General features: G+C 46.4%; 1 protein-coding gene across 3 annotated transcripts in view; it reads right to left on the bottom strand.

The window, feature by feature from the left end:
- Nucleotides 1–4,164: 4,164 nt before the first annotated feature.
- Nucleotides 4,165–17,371, bottom strand: part of COP1 (COP1 E3 ubiquitin ligase) — a 127,024-nt gene continuing 113,817 nt past the window's right edge. For 2 of the 3 annotated variants that reach the window (XM_048944174.1, XM_048944175.1), the window contains exon 19: nucleotides 4,165–7,235. In XM_048944174.1, the coding sequence (XP_048800131.1) occupies nucleotides 7,056–7,235 (180 nt within the window). In that variant the 3' untranslated portion in view covers nucleotides 4,165–7,055. The remainder of the gene's footprint in view (nucleotides 7,236–17,371) is intronic. The other variant, XM_048944176.1, reaches the window with a different exon arrangement.

Below are 17,371 nucleotides of genomic sequence, written 5' to 3'. Positions count from 1 at the left end.
ATGCATAGGGTGTGGGAGGCAAGGGTTGAAAAAGAGGGGGGCATGAAGACTTGACTGAAGAGGGTAGGTCCACCCCAGAGACCCACAGAAGGCTGCATGGCTCAGGGAAGCACTGAGAGATGCTGCGTTGGTGGGGGCCTGAGCACAAGACAAAGGGGCTGAATTCTGGCTTCAGTGGGATGTTATTTGCAGACACTCACATTTTCAGGTTGTCTTGAATGGGATTTGGTCTTCACTGCTAGCAAAGACAGATATCAGGTTGAAGGCAACTTTTGGGATTAAAAACATACATGCAACATCTGTATGTTTTTAGGAGCATCTGGAATTTAGAGTGCTGTTTGTTTCAGTGAGGACAAATGAGTTTCTCCCTGCCCAACGTGCACATTTCTTGGGTTCACACCTACAGCCTTCACTCCCCTCCTTGCTGCTCAAGTGCACAAAAACAATCCAATGGGGAAGAGTGGTCCCTGTAAGAAATAAAGGAGGGGCAATTCTGTAAAAAAAACAACCCCCAAAGCTTGTTTACCCACAGTGAGGCTCCTGCTAGAGGAACAGGAGCATTCTCAGGTCCAGGCCTGCTGTAACACTTGGCTGAAATGAGCCCAATGGTGTCTTTTAGCCCAGGGGAACACTGAACTTGCTCTTTCCCTGCACACCTGGATCCTGTACGCTGTCCCTTGGAGGGTCTGTTAGCAAAGCACAGGGCCAGAGGAGTGCACGAGCAGGCAGAGCTGTGTGCAAGCTGCTAGCTCACATTTTGCAAACCGCATTGCCACTGCAGCAATCCCCACAAAAACCATCCCAGGTGCAGCAAACAGGAATGAAACTCTACCCAAGCCCCCCAGGCTGCATGAGCAGTTTGGGATTCGTGTTCGGCTTGCACCACTGACTTGATTTCAGCTGTCACATGCTATTACTCATGCCTCCTAAGGATGGCCTGTATGTTCCTTTAATTTGAACGTCTCCAAATTATGTTCCTTGGCTGCCTGAGAGGATTTTAGAGATGAGGTGGCAGCGCTGCCCAGCTGCAGCTGCCAGCAGCCCCCAGCCTCATGGTAGGAGCACGGAGGGATTTCAAGGAGAATGTTGGGGCTGGAGGTGCTTGTGTCCCACAGCTACTTGTGCAAGTCCTCAAGAAGTCACTGCACGCCCTGCCCCAAAGGCTTTTTCCCACTGCTCAATTTTATAGGACGAGTTCTTATTCTGCCTCTGCTGCATAGCAATGGTGAATCATCATCCAGACCCAGGTTTAAGGGGGTGAAAGTTAAAGTAGGAACATAAAAATTTCCTGTTTTTGGAGCTAAGCTAAGATTTAAAACCACTGTTTTTGGTGAAGCTGACTCAACTCAAATGGCCTGTCAGTGGGGAGCAGGGAAGGCAGACTTGCTTTAACCCAAAGCAATTTCATTTCATTAACAAAGAGTGAAGACACAGAACAAATACCCCAGCATTGCCTCGTTGAGCTGAGAGCAGGTTGGGAAGACTCCCAACACCAGAACCCATTCTCAAAGCAGAACTAAAGCAAAGTGATGGTCACCAGCAGGCTGTGGGGATGGGCTCCGGTCTTTGTATCACAAATCCTGCCACACCACAGCTTCCTGGGGGCTTCAGCTCCTTGTCTCCCCATGTCATGGCAGGCAATGGGCTAGCAGGGTGCTTTCTTCCAGCCAAATGTCAGGGTTTGGCTGCCCTCTGGCCTCCTCCAACAAGGAGAAAGGAAAGACGACTTCCGAGCAAGGAAGGATTGGCTTTGCTTTTCCAATTATCTGCTGGTGTCTTTGCAACCTTCTGGAGTTAGACCAAATTAAACAAACAAGGATCCAGCATGCGAGTTGAACGCTGGCATTAGCAGCCTGCCTGCACTTGCTGCTGAAGAGCCCTGACATATTGATATTAATTTAAATTTCCCCTTGACCATCACTTTCGATTCCCTCCAGCAATGAACTTCTTTTTAGCACTGAAGCGTGTTCCTCCCACTCTCCTATTAAATGCTTTAAGATTAATTAAAAAGGTTGGCTTGCTGTGTAGCATTTCAAATCCCCTTTCTTGCAGAAAAACCCTTCCTCACCCAACAGCTCTCCCAGGGACACAAGCACTGGAAGCAAAAGCTGCTGTGGGGCAGCTACCAGCCACAGGCTTTGTCACTTTGGTCTTCCAATACAAGAAACTGTAAGGACTGCACGCACCTACCATCTGCAATTAATTTTCACAATGAGAGTTAAGCACTGGAACAAGTTTCCCAGAGAGGCTTAAGAATCTCTGTCCTTGCTCGGTTGAGCTTTTGAGCATCTCCAAGCCCTGGAGCAACCCTAACCAGCTTTGAAGCTCTGAGCAGGGGATGGAGCAGAGACTTCCAGAGGTGCCTCCTGAATTTGATTACTCCCCGACACTAAAAAACGCTGAAAACCTCAGTGGGGCCATGAGCCCAGGATGGAAAGGAGGCTGTTGAAGGCTAGCACGTTGCTGAAGGAACATAGCAAGGTATCAGTACACCAAGTGTGTGAAGTGGGAACTCACCAGCCATTAACCAACCTGCCTGGGGATGGCTTCTTCTCAAAACAGTAGATGAGAGCTTCTGCAGGTCTGTGCAAGAGTTGTTTGGACAGGGAAAACCACTGCCTCTTCCACAGCCTCTGCTAACTGGACCTGCTCCTTCCACGTGGGTCATCTGCAGGATCCTCACTTCTCCTGGCAAACACCACACACAGCAAACCAGTGGCTTTTGGATAGCGAGCTGCTCATACAGAGGACACGGGAAGACAACTAATTCAAAAGAAATTCAACCAAACGCCATTAAAAGATTATAGTAATTATATGCAACTTAATACACGTCAACACTGAGAGTTACCTGAAGGAAAGAAAATTAAGGGGATTAAAATAAGGAGCATATCACTTGTGACAAAAAGACAAAGACAAAAAATGCCATCAACCCGTGTTTATGAGCTGCTGTGTTTCTAATTAGGGCCAGACTCCGAATTTGCATTTTATCTTGATTGAAGCGGAATGAAAACCTAGAAAATAAAGGAGGCTAATGTTAAACTGTTTTCACTGCTTAATTCATGGAGTAACCTTACGGCATTCAAAATAGCTGGTTTTTTTTTCCCTTCTGTTTTCAACATCTCATCCTCATCAGAGCCATTTCAATTTAAAGTCCAGAGGACATTCAAGTAGGGAGCAGAGGAGGAATGAAGGCGGCTGCCAAGTGGCTTCTCGTGGCATGGAGCAGGGGGACAAGAAATGTGCCCGAGGGGTCCTGTCACAACACCAGACACAACAGCAGCAGCTCAAATCAAAACAAATCAATAGGCACCAATAAATGAGACAGGCTGAGGGAAACCCAGCATCCAAGGCAGGGAGGGTGGCAGATCTCAGGCACAAGCACCCATCCTAAAACGCAGTGAAAATGGAGACGGACTGCTTGGCAGGAGGCTGAAGGAACCCATCTTGATTCCTTCGACCACAGTGACCCTGGTGACTCACATGGCTGAGACCTGCAGCCCCGCAGCAAGGCAGTATGATCTCATGCTCTGTTCTCTCTCCCTGCTCTCCTTGCTCTCACTATCCCAGCACGTCAGCAATCCCAAAGAAACCCAGCACACACCGGGTGCTGCCTATGTGGCTCTTGGAGCTGAGTGCCCCCAGCTTCCTCCCAGCTGGACACAGCTTTCCAGAAGCCAGCAAGGATTCGTATCCCACTCCCTTCTAGCTGAGAGCTACAGCCTGCTGCAGCTCACTGGAAACAAGCACGAGGATTGGGTCAGGACAGGATCTGTCCTCAGCTCTGATGCAGAACTATGCAAAACCAGGCATTTACCACCTTTCATACACAGCAGGCACAGCTGCATGACTGGCGGCCCAAGCCTGCAGCAAGACCTTGCTGTGCTCACGCACAGCACACGAAACCCCATGCAGCAACCCCAAGCCTTGGAGGCACAAGTGAGAATGAATGAACACAAAGGGGCTCTGCTTGTGAATTGAAACGCTGCCTACAGGTATCACTGTGTGCATTGCACCTTCACCACATGCAACGAGAAAAAGCTGCTACACCCACCCATTCCACTTCCAGGCTTAACAAGTGCTGGCAGCTCCGTGTGACTGCTGCTCCTGGGGACCATCTGCACCTTCTTCCTCCCCCTGCTCTTCTGACAACAAAGCAACGACAGCTCTTAGCATCATGGTTTATTCCCCCTCCATATGTACAATTAAGTGTATGCACAACCATTAAAAATAAGGCTACTTATATCATGGCTCTGAAACACGTTACAAACCAACTCTATCCCCTCTCTTATTACAGCATTCACAACGCTCAGCTTCCATTGATGGTTTGCAGAGGGGCAAACATCAGCAGACCACACGGGAGATGAGTGGTGCAGGGCTTTGGTAACTGGATCAAGATGCTTTCTCCTCTAGCTGATGTAGTCAGAGAGGCAGCTCAGTGTCAATGAGGGCACCTCTCCACGATGTCTCAGTGAGGGCAGTCCAGGTCCCAGGCAGCTGCAGCTCACATCATTTCTGCACAGTCAGTGGCAGGCAGCAGAGGACCGGGCTCACGTGGGTGAAAGGCTGACTTACTCCTCTCCTTTGGAGCAGCCCCTTAGGGCCAGAGCAGGGGCATAAAGGGAAGAAGAAGGGGAAGCTGCCCTTCTCTTCTGAGTAACCAAAGGACTTTAGTCTCCAGTGATGTCAACCTGGGTGACATTTCTCAACATTTAATGCATCTAAAAAATAAAATCAAAGGAACAACTCAACCATGTCTGAAAGCAAATTGCTTGCACGTCCAGGTAAGGCTTAGAGACTTTATGCCAACACAGATGAAGGAATAGTCCAGATAAAGATGAGTGGAGATATGCAACTGAGGGCAGCCCTGTGTGGTCCAGTAAGCTCCCTTCCCCAGTAAATCTGTTCCCATATGCAACAAGAGAGAATCTTCCCGCTTCAGCTTGTGGCTCAATAAATTTTATTATTCCTTTTTGTTTTTATTTAAAAGAATTTGTTTTCCTATCATAAAAATTAGACAACCATACCACCACCAGCAGCAGCAAAGTCTGTGGAGTTAATGTTGATGGCAGACAGTTCACCGGTGTTCCCAGCATCTCAAAAATGTCCTTGAAAGTCCATATATGGGAAAACAAACAAACAAACAAACAAACATGGTGGTTTTGGGGAGGAATATCAAGGTGGTTTCGGTTTCTTGTCCTACTGAAGATCCCAGATGAACACTGCAGCATATCAGCAGGACCAAGTACCTCAAGCCTTGAGAAAAGCCTTCATACCAGCTCCAGTACCTGATTAATAGGGAAGAAAAGGCGTGCAGAATAGGAATTTATGATGTTCATTATCTCCTACATCAGCATATAGATCACTAGGACAGGTCTGACCCTTCTTGTCTCCACCTCTTACCCTTTATTCACCAGCATGCAATAATATCAAACAAACGAGATGAGCACTATGAGGGCTGTCACCTGCTGAGCGATTTGTACAGCTTGTAACAACCCAGGGTGGTTTTTCTGGGGACAGCTGAGGGCTGTAAGCCCATGGGCATGGACTGCCATGGTGGAGAGGGATAGGCCCACAGCATAACTGCAAATCCTGCCCTTTCCTGGGCACTGCCAGACTGTCGCACCTTCCCCACTATCTGATAACAAGCTCAAATAGAAATACTAGAATCCAAATAACCTTGGCTGTTTACACATTTCTCTCTCCACCTTCTCTCATTAACAAGCAAAGTGCATGAGCAAAACCACTCCTGTTGGTGCTGGATTCACTTAAAGGTATCAGAAGCACCTGTATGCTTTGCTCATTTAAGTAGGAAGGAAGTGACCAAAGTAACGAGCAACCAATTCCAAAGTCTGCCAAATAAATCACCTACAAATGAAAGGCTACAGCATCACAAACTGCAATAACAGGAGTAACCAGGCCAATCGTGGCCTAAAAAGGAGGAAAAACAGAAACCTAGTCACAGAAACACAGATGACTTGGGACTAATTTCTGCTTTTTCAGTGATTTTTCCAGGTTCCTTCAGACCATCGGATCTGATCTGGCTCCAGAAAACTGCTGTCACACGATGGCACGAGGGAGAACTGGGAGGAGGAAGCTCAGATTCACAAGGGTGACAACACAGCATGGAACTCTGCAGACAGCAAGTAAATTCCTTTATCAGCAGACACGGAAAGCGTCAGAGCTCTGGGCTACGAGCCTGCAGCATGAACACCAAGACCTCAAAAGCACAGTGGAGGTGAATGCTGCTGGGTTCAATCCAGGACAATGCTGGACCTGGGGCTCTCCAGAGGAGCAGCACCTGGGTTTGGGCAATATTTCTGCTCGGCTGTGTGCTTGATAGAGACACAAAGTGGGACAAACGTTATTTGACATTGTGTGGACAGAAATACGTCGAACAGATATTCTGGAAAGACTTTTATTCAAGCACTGAATACCTGGCAAAACATTAGCCTCTCTGTGCACGGGGAAGGCTGTTGCTTTCGTAAAACTCTATGTTGGCAGCTGCTGTCTGTTAAAGTCAGTCCACATGCTCAGAGTAAGCAACGCGATGGAGCAGCCCTGCTCATTTCAAGCACTGCTCTAGCTGGCTGCACATCAGGAGCTCAGCTTTCAGCTCTGCTGCACCAGCCAGAAGATGGGGTCTGGCTAATGCCAGCGAGCAAATGCAGAGCCTCCTCTGCTGTCACAAAAATCAACACGAGCGCGTGGAGATGTTTGTGCCAGACAGCACTAATTTAAAACCTCTCCGTTCAAAGCAACACCATGCAGCTGCTTTCGAACCAATGTGGAAACGCAGCGGCTGCTGTGGCAACTGAGACGTGGCACCTATTATCAGGCAGGAAAAATATTGCATACATAACACCCAGTGCCAGGCCTGTGTTTAATTTAAGCAGCACATCACTGCAGAGCATTGAGCTCTCCTGATGCAGGCCGCTTTCCCTTCTGCACTGTTTAGAGCTAAGGGGCAGCGGGTGCAGGGCAGCACCAGCAGCTTTCTGCACCCTGCTCCTACCTCTGCTGTATGCTCACTCCCCCATGTGCCAGAGGCAAATACATCATTTAAAATGCATACTTCCACAGCTGGGATGACCTCCTCTGATGCCTACTCCTGGCTGTACCATGTCTGTGGCCTCACTCTTTACTAACAACGGATTTGAGCGCTTAAAGAGATGATGCACAAAATAACTTACCTTAATTGTACCCTGACTGTTAGCAGCAATTAGCACGTTGGACTCCTGGAAAAAAAAGAGGAGGCACTGTCACTATTTGCCATTGCTTTTCCATTTTTTCCTTTTCCTCTTTTTTTTTTTTTTTTTTTGGAAGAAACAGCTGTGAAGTAGTTGCTTTTTACCTTAAACACAGTAAGTGTATCTAATTGCAAAAGGAACTTAACTCTTCCCACTTCCAGGATACTTTCGAGGCTAGAAGTCTTCATAAAAGTTACATTACCTTAAAGAGTGCGAAAGCAATAATCCCTAGTGCTCGTACACAGCTTTAAATCTCAAAAGCAATTTACAAACATGAATTAATCCTCACAGCCCCCTTGTGAAGTGGGCAAATAATAACCATCATTTCATCTTTTGGCAGCATATGGACAAAGGTCTCTGGTGCCCTACCTAACTAAACCAACTCATCAATGTGACAAAAGCTCTCCAGCTCAGCCAAGGGGTTTCCAACCAACAGAACAAAGAGGGTAAGACAAAGCTACTCTTTTCCCTGCTGTCAAAAAGCAACAGCAAATAGACCACATTTGGAAGGAAAGGAAAAGAGGGCTTCAGCTTTGCCGTGATTCAGAAAGACAGCACCTGCTTACATCCTGTGAGCCAAAGGAGTTTTCTTTGGAGATATCCTGGTTGTCTGCAAATTAACACCTGCCACACCACCAGGTAACCTCAGGCATACACTGTGTGCCAGCCACGGACAGGAGGATCTCTGCCCTGCTGCCTGAATGCCTGATGTGACCCGCAGTGCAAACACACCCTCACAACCAGAATCAGATAGGGCAGGGAAATCCCAAATGAACGACATGGTGCCTAGAAACAAAAAAAAACCTGAGCACTATAGCGATGGCAGCAGCACTGGAAGTAACACCTCCCCACCTGGTGTCCTGCATGCCCTTTTCCAGCCATCCAGCAGCACTATATGCAACAGCACTATATGCTGCCAAACCACCTGCCACAAACTGTTTTGTCTAACGATAGCCGATATCTTTCCTCCAACATCTTTCAATTTCTCTTGCTGCCGCTATCCGTTCTCCAAGTTGCTGTAATTATCCCATCACTTAACGCATGCATTTTTAATGAAGGCGACTGGAACAAACCTGCTGGCGTTCAGCAGGCTGGAGGTGACCATGCAGCAGGCACATCACTGCCTGGGGCACAGGGCGATGGATGGATGGAGCTCTGGGAGCCTGCACAGCCACCAGCTCCGAAGCAAAGGGAGAGAAATCCCATTTGATGTGTAAGATCAGGTAAGAGCAGCCTCCTGGTGGCCCACTGGGCTAATTGTTAGAAATAGAATTGTTCACTCCCAGTTCTATCCATTAGGGGATTAGTTACTACTCCTGGTATTATCTCAGCAATGATCATCCAATGTCAAAGCTCCCAAGAAGAAAATACATCCTCAAAGAAAATATACTCCATATACTCCACCTTCCATTAATTTGGAGGCTAGCAGAGTCTAATCCTGTGAGCTTCTGGTTAACAACTACAATCCAAGAACAGCAGAAAGGATGCAGATCTAAGTGTGATCTGGTGACCAGAACAGGGAGCAGATCCCTCTGTTATGCCTAATAGGATTTTGGGGGAGAGGCATGGGTACCAATCCACTGAATGGTGCCAAAGAGTGAAATCCTGGGTACAGATGGTCTGGGGCCTGAATGATTCCTGTATGCACTGCGAGCGATTGGTAATTCATCCTGTGGCTGCAGTCTGCTGGGGTACCACTGTAAATGAACTCTGGTTCAATGAACAGTTTTACCTTGCTAAATAAAATAAAAACGCCAGAGGGTAATATACTCTCACTCTCTAGTTCTTCAGAAGTCACCGTTTCTTCAGCAGAGCTTGAGCTAATCGCTGCTCTGCCGCTTTCATCCACAACCACAACACACAAATGGGAGCAGACAGCAGCAAAATTAGCACCAAATCTGTCATTGAACAAACAGGGACTTGTGTGTTAGGCATTCCAACATTGCTTCTCTGGGAACACAGCAAGGGAACTTTTTAATCCTCTAGAGGAACAACACTCTTCCTTCTGTGCTGCCTGCGAAACAAGCAATACATGCAAGGCATCAAAAACCTAAGCAAGTCATGCAGCTGCTTAGATAGCAGCGTGAGCCCTGTCAGTTTGTACCTCCCATCAGCTACGCACACGTTGAGCCAACCTGTTTGTCTGGGTGGGTAGAACAGTTACCTCAAAGAACAACTACCATGGCCACCTCATCTGGCAGACTTATGGCACCACTGTGAGCATCCAGGCGTGAACAAACAGGCTCCCACTGTAGGCTTTGACTGCACGTCCTGCTTGATCACTCTGTAACCATGCATGGCAGGATGGCTGGAAGGCTGGCCTTTGATCCCTCTCTAATTTACTGCATGAGCCCAAAGATCCCAAAGCAGACGTAGGGGGATGTGGAAGACCCACCACGACTGAATGCTTGTGCCCTGGAGTAACCAAATTTTGAAATGACTCTGCTACACACGCGCCCCGCTGGGTCCTGCTGTGGATGGTGAGCAGCTGCAGCCCTTCTTGCAGCAGGAGCTGTAGGTGCCAGCTGCCTTTGCTAAAAGAAGATTGAAGGGGAAAACAAAAATAAAGAACAAACACGATAAAAATCAGGCGAAGGTTTTACTGCCCGGCAAACAGCAGCATTTTTCCATCCAGCAAGCATTACTGCACCCTGATGAAATGTGGCAACCTCTCCCATGCACATCAGGGCAGATGAGGGGTGATGGGCAGAGATGTGATGCAGTGCACATGGGTCCCCTGCCATGAGATAACACAGCATTTCAACAAGCCAGGGACAGCCAGAGAACTGACAAGAGACTGCTGAAGATTTTTGGTCCTGTTAAATGAATAGAAAAGAGCACGGCTCTGGGGATTGTCAGAACTATACAATTGGAGTTATGCACAAATTTAAAAAAGATTAATTGACAAATCTAGGTGCATCTCAGGATTTGCATCGAGATGAACACGGAGTGCAGGTCCACAGATGCTCCAGGGCTGAAGTCTTGTCTTGTGCTGAGAACAGCCTTTCTTTCATGCTGTCTTTCCGTCAGGTGCCCTGACATTACTATGAGAAGTCTGACAGACAGTTCCTCAATGTTGGGAAGGGCTCAAGTCCACCACCAATCCCTTCCTTCCTACAGACTGGATGTGGATCTACACAGATAGGCACTATGCAAAATGAATTTGTAGTGAGAGCAAAGGTGGCCCAGACAGAAGCACCTCTGACCTGAACCTGGCATCCCCCTCACCAGGAGCCAGCAGAATGTGGACTCACACACCCCAAGCAACTTCAAAGCACTCACCCTTGGGATCTGATGGGATTTTCACTGATTGCACCAAAAGAAGAAATTGCTACAGCACATTCTTGAAGGGAAAGAAAAACAAAATCAAATCTGGGACCTTCCTGAGTAGATGAGATACCTGCTACATTCATCATTCAAAGGAGTTATTCACCTGGTGACAGCTGGGTTTGAAGCACTCTGATTTCCTTTCCTCCTAGATGAGCCCTGTGTTTGGATGGCCCTGGGGAGGCAATTTGTACAGGGAAGGGAGGGGAAGGCAAGCCTGGCTGGCTGCTGGTATTCATGCAAGAGCAGTCAGAGAATCAGAATTGCTCTGGAAGTTTCCTGAAGCTTGAGGTAACTCAGCTGAACAACTGAAGCCCTGAAAATTGTCAGAGCTGCTTCAGTGTGATAGGAAGTAAGGGCTGTAGCTCTGTGCAAGAAAACATTGGTGGGCATCATTGGATGAAAGTCAGCCCAGATGGATAGTTGTTAGAGCCACAGTAAGGGCACAGCTTCTTGGATGGGCACACATTGGCACTTAATCATACAACTCTGCAGTGCAATTGCATGACCCATCTCTGCCAGCCCCCCTTGTTAACAAAGAGGTGAGCAGGAGCCTGCAGGAGCCTGCAGCCTCAGCCTCCAGATGTTGTGCATCCCTCATCAGTGGGCTCCAGTGAAATCACAGGCAAGTGGCTTAAGGTCTTCCTCTCCTGATAATTTTTTTAGAGAGCCTGTTCCAAAAGGACTTGGTACAGGCAAGATGAACACAAATAACTTACCTTTTTTTTCCTTTAATCCTCTTTGCAAGACCACTCACCTGCTGCTAACCCACATACACCAAAGCTTAAATTCAGATGTTCCCACTCTCAGCTGCAACTTTCCCTGAAGGAAAAGCTGAAGCATCATTCTCATGAAGAGAAGAGCACAGATGCACACTTGAAACATCTCTGCCTCTCCAGTATGAATCGGAGCACTTGTGTATGAACATAACCTACACTTCTACAGTTTGCAAATGGAATAGTTTTGTGATTGCTGGTCCAACCAGACCAGTCAGAGCTCTTGAAGAGCTGCTAAATGCACTGGGTAGCTAACAGACACTGCTTTAACTGTGTATGCAAACACATAAAAGATGCAGAAGCACTCCTCAGTGCCATTAACCAGACACAACTAAGCTTCAAACCAACTTTGCCAATTGTTTCCCACAAGGACTGCACTGAGGAAGAAGTCTGCTTAATGGAGAATAGAGACAATGTGGACTTGTTTCCTACTTTTGCACTCTCCCCTGTCTCCTACAAATAGCAACAAGAATGCAACGGGCTGAAGAAATTGCTTGTTAGGAAGATTAATGTACCGACGGTGGAGCAAAATGTTTCTCCAAATTATATGTGCACGTGTTCACACAACAGACTCAAAATCTTATTTGGGACTTTCAATGTCTTATAAATACTTACAGAAGATGAACTCGTGCCTCTCCTATCCCTACACTTCTGCATAAATAAACCACATTCCCTTCAAAACTTCCAGCCCCATGGTCATTGAGGTAAGCGTGAGTTTTCTGCATTTTCAGCTAGATTTGTTCTATAGATTCACAGTTAGGATTCTTAAAGAACTTATTTTAAATTAACAACTTCTCACCTTCCCGCCCCAGCAGACATTTTTGCTAACAAAAGCTTGGTTTGTCAGCAATTCTCTTTCAAGCAGCTCAGCCCCGAAAATGTATTCAAAGGAGCTAGAGCTCTAATTAAGAAAAGCTGTTGATACAATAGCAAGATATACTAGCTGAGAAAGCTTGTGCTCAAATGGCCATTGTTTTATGTTATTTATAGGCAGAATTAAAGTGCACAGTTGGATTAAATCTAGTGCAGCTTGTGCAGAAAGCCATTTTTTAACAGCAAAGCTACTGGGTCCTTACAGGAGATGGCTATTACTCAAGACATATTCCATGGAAAGTTCTCACACCGACACCATGCACGAAGCCTTTTCATGTATCAAGATGCGTGAAAGTGGTTCCCCAACAGAACACCAATGCTTGACTGCTCTTCATCTTGTAATTAGCAGATTATAATGGCTTTTCACTCTAAATCCCCTGAGATCCAGCTATTTTCTTGTTGCATGACTCAAGTCAGCCTTTGTTTTTGAAAGAAAATTACAAATTCTAAGCTGCGAAACAAGATGAACCTCCAGCATACAAAATCAAATGCTAAAATTCCCACCAATAAATTACGCCTCTCCCCAGCAGGGCAGTACTTTGCATGCAGAATTCTCTTCCTTCCATTGTTGCAGTACAATCGTTATCGATGAGCAGTGCTCAGCAGCAGTGTCCAACCTGTTATCTCCCTGTGTTCCAGAGCCCACTTCACGTGCCATCACACTTGCCTAACATCAATCCCTTCGGAACAAATTTGACCGAATGCTGTCTACTTTGGGAACATCAGGCCTGAGCAGAAATTAATTAATTCTTTAAACTGAGCAGCTTTTTGAAAAAAGAGGTCTTCCATACAAACGATGTCACACCAAGGCATTTCAGTAGCAGCACCATCCAGCTTTTGAACCTGGAACAGAACACGTGCCTAAACAGTGGTTTTTAATCCTTAGAAACTGTATTTTTATCTCGTTCTGAAGGTAATTCCTTTGTACACGGAGATAAAGCCTCCTTAGGCTTATCTGGGGGGGGAAAATGCAACAACTCAATAATCTAAAAAGGTCTCATCTGTGCCTCTTTCTCGCTCCAGCTGCACAGACAATTTTTCTCCCCTCTAGGTTTATAAATGCTACACAGCCACACCTGCACAGCATCATAAAGGTATTTTCTTAACACATTAACCTAGAGATTTACAGATGACAACACTCCTTCAGTTGCTTTCTTTGGAAAGGGTTGCCCACAATCACATATGCGCTTTCCTCTCACGTAGGAATTCACGGGTACTCTATAAAGGGGAAAAAGCTTTCAAACAAATTAGTTTTCATCATTCTGCCTCATGCAGAGCTTGCAGCTTCTGCACAAGATGAATCTAGCCTCGCTGGGAAATGTGCACAGGTAGAAAGTCAGCATCTTGTTGAATCCCTGCTCTCATTTTTCTGCAATCCCATCCTTTAACCTCTTTACCGTGGACACTTTTATTAAAAGTTTCCTGACACATCCACAACTGGTATTTTCCAACTGCAACTCCCAGTACATGAATACATCCCTCATTCCAGCCCTACGAAAGCCTCCCAGAAGCAGCAGTCTTCTCATTTATGGATTTTACACTTAATGTATTTTTCTACTTTTATTCAGACAGAACTCAGCACAAGAAGAAACCGTATAACTGGAGGCTCATTCGCTATCATATAGACAGGTCTCTGTATTCACAGCCCGTGGGTGCTCAGAGGCAAGCAGTCCAAGACTTGCTCCAATGACATACTCAAATAAATAGTAAGCCATCTCTCAGCCAAGTGAGAAATCACTTTTTCATAGCGTGACCTTTCTTTTCAGCATGTAGCTCTCAAGAAAACAAGATCAACACAGCAACTGAAGACCAGGCTCCAAGAAAACAGGCACACGTGTATGGAGCAGCACGCGGACAGGCACCAATTTGCTCCTTCCTACACCATCTTCTGAATTCAAGATGGAAATGGAGGCCAGTGAGGATGACTGAAGAGGGCAAAGCAAGCTGTGCAAAGGCAAGAGCCAGTCAGCAAAGCCCACCCCAGGATGGTAACCCTGCTGATTATGGCTACGGGCAACCCTCTATCATTTTAGGTGCTTTGGAACAAAGCCATTTTTGATGAGCACCCAATTTATTTAGAATTCAACTCAAGAATAATTTGTCAGAGCCTTATTACTTTGCATCTAATGCAGACTGAACAACACAGCTCTAACGGCTGTTGCACACTCCCCATCAGGCAAGGTAGACAGACATACATTAAAAGCAAATTACGTTGGTATTAATTTACACACACCCTGCCAGCCCTCATTCTTCCCAAAGGGCAAGTCTTCCCATCCTACGTGTGGGACTGCTGAGCTCTGGTGCCCATTATACGTGGCAAAGTCTCTAAAGCTGCTTGTTTCTATCGTCCTACATCCTGGGATTTCAGACACTTGCCATAAACAAACAGCTCAAGGCCTTGAACAAAGCGTCAGCAGTACATAAATACAGCTTGCAATAAGCCTACAAAAAAAAATATACATAAACATGCAACACATTAGCATCAATACTGTAAAGTTACAGGAAGTGGTTAGGCATTAGTTTAGTGAAAACAGCTTTTAGCATCTATTCTGTTAGTTCTAAAGCTCCCAAACATTCATTTGGCAATTCTACATGTTGCAATGCAGTGTTACTTCACAACTGCATCGTCCAAGAGCCACATTCTTGCTGCCCATACATTTTCCTTCCTCCCTCCCTCTTCCTGTTTGTTGTGCTCAGTCATTACCTCATGCTGGAGGTGATGAATTTAATCTCTTCCCAACCAAGGTCATGCTTCCCTGCCCATCAGAGCTGTGTGTGGCAAAAGGAAGCCCCAGGGTGCTAGCAGTTACTATTGCCATCGCTGTATGTTTCTCTCCCAAATGCTCATTTAATCAGAAACAAAATGTGTGATCCCAGAAATTGCCACAAAGTCTGCGTAAGAGTACTCAGAAATATGATCTAAATCCAGTAGTTTAGATTTTCATCTTATGCAGACCAACTGCAAGCCATCAGGGATCAGAGGCTCTAAATACAAGTCAGTAGAACGTGAAAAGCCTTTTCAGACCAAGCTATCCTGGGATTGCACAAGCAGCTCACCCTATAAATGCAGCCTACCATGGGTGCTGAAGGCTTCTGGTGCATAGCGAGAGCCCTGCTTCTAACTGCTGCTCTGAACTGGGGAATGGGGGGAACAGGTGCTGATGGGAACCCCTGAGAGATGCTAAAGCCATCTTTTTTTTGTTTCCCAGCCTCTTGGTCCTCCTCCATTTACAACAGGCTCCTTCACAGAATCACAGAATGGTCCGGGTTGGAAGGGACCTCAAGGATCACGAATCTCCAACCCCCTGCCACACGCAGGGCCACCAACCTCCGCATTTAGTACCAGCCCAGGCTGCCCAGGGCCCCATCCAACCTGGCCTTCAACACCTCCAGCGATGGACGGGGCATCCACAGCCTCTCTGGGCAGCTGTTCCAGCACCTCACCACTCTCATAGCAAAGAACTTCCCCCTGACATCCAACCTAAATCTTCCCTCCCTCAACTTAAAACCATTTCCCATGTTCTTCCATCTCTCTTCTCTTCTCATTTTCACCAAACCGGGGCTTCCTCTTCCAGCAATACTAAATCCAGCTGCTCAGTTTCCTCTTTCTAATCTTCACACACCTGTCTGTGCCAGAGCACTTTGATCTCTCCCACACCATCTGTCCATAGCCTTGGGAAACTTTATATCTGAGACCATTCTCCTTAGCACGGGATCTCACACCACACCCCTTCATTCTGTGCTCTTTATTTAAGCTTCAGGTGCCTGTTTGACACCAGCTTTGTAAATCCTGCCTCCTTTCCTTCCCAACCCTTTTGCCTCCAACATGCTATCTTATCTCCCACGCCAGCACACATACCTTGCTTGGGTTCTGAAAGGGAATGGATGCTGGCTAAACCCATTATTTGATCAACTGTATCTACTTCCACGCATTTTCTCAGCTCTCCATCCTTCTAAGTCCCTGAACTCACTAGCACAGCTCTTGACAACATATCTGTTCCTCTGGTCCCTGCTTTGGCTTGCAGGCTTCCACCTGCACCTCAAACATCTGCCCAGCCAAGAAAAAAAAGAGAAGAATATATGGAGGCAGAAGCCTTATGACTAGAGACTGAAACTCCATGTTACTTGGTGGGGAAAATAACTGTTGCAGGGCCAGGAGTGTTCAGCAGGCAGTGATCTGTGTCAGCAGCCTGGCAGACACACATTCCCCCAGAAATACTTTCTTTTGTGTTTTTTTTCCCCTGCTTCACAGAAGCAAATTTTGCATGTCATCTGCTGTGCTGAACTGAAGCGCTCTCTTCTGCATGCTGACAAATGGTTTCCAAGTTGGGCCAGGACAACATGTCATGTTCCCTGCTCTCTGAAGCTCAGTGCATGCTGATGGCGTCCCTGCACCAGGCCTTACAGCTTGGGTGCTGCTGTTAAATCAGCCCCCATAAAGAGATACCACTAAATAAGCCAACTGCTGGTCAAGCTCCTGCTTCCCCTCTCTTCCAATACCATCCTCTAAATTTTCATTACTAGCTTCAAACCTCTACACAGGCAGATGATACAGTCTTAAAACTGACCCAACCCCCTTGATGTTAACATTTTAAATTATTAAGGCTTATTTTTTTCTAACACCAATAAATCATTTATATGTGCACATTTAATTAACAATCCAATCAGTAAAAACAACTTAGCATTCACACAGCACGTTCAATCAGAAGAACCAAAGGCATATTACAACATTAATTAAGTGTAACAAATGTCCTGGCGAGCCAACCAACTATTAACCTACTTTGACACGTGGGGAAACAGAGGCAACACACCCACTGGATTTGCCCCAGGTTAATCCTGATGTTCACAACTAGGAAGACACAAAGCAGGGAGTAAAACCATTGAGATTTAGCTCTCTTAATAAGCATTCCTTTTCTGAGCTGCGGTATTTACTTATTTGCTGATGAGAAATCTGTTCCATCTGCATTTCTCTCCCAAACAGTCCAGGGGCACAAATCATTGCTGCTAATCACACAAGTCTCCCAGGTGAGGCTGAACATACTGCATCCAACATGAACTCTGCTCGTGGGTTTTGAAGAGCATGCCATGGCCCTTCCTATCCCATAGCTCACACCTATGAACACTTGGTATGCAGGGCACTTGCTTTCT

The sequence above is a fragment of the Lagopus muta genome, chromosome 5 (assembly GCF_023343835.1).
Source record: "Lagopus muta isolate bLagMut1 chromosome 5, bLagMut1 primary, whole genome shotgun sequence".
In the NCBI taxonomy this organism is placed as follows: Eukaryota; Metazoa; Chordata; class Aves; order Galliformes; family Phasianidae; genus Lagopus; species Lagopus muta.
The sequence above is the reverse complement of the archived record's forward strand: the minus strand, read 5'-3'. Positions and strand labels throughout refer to the sequence as shown.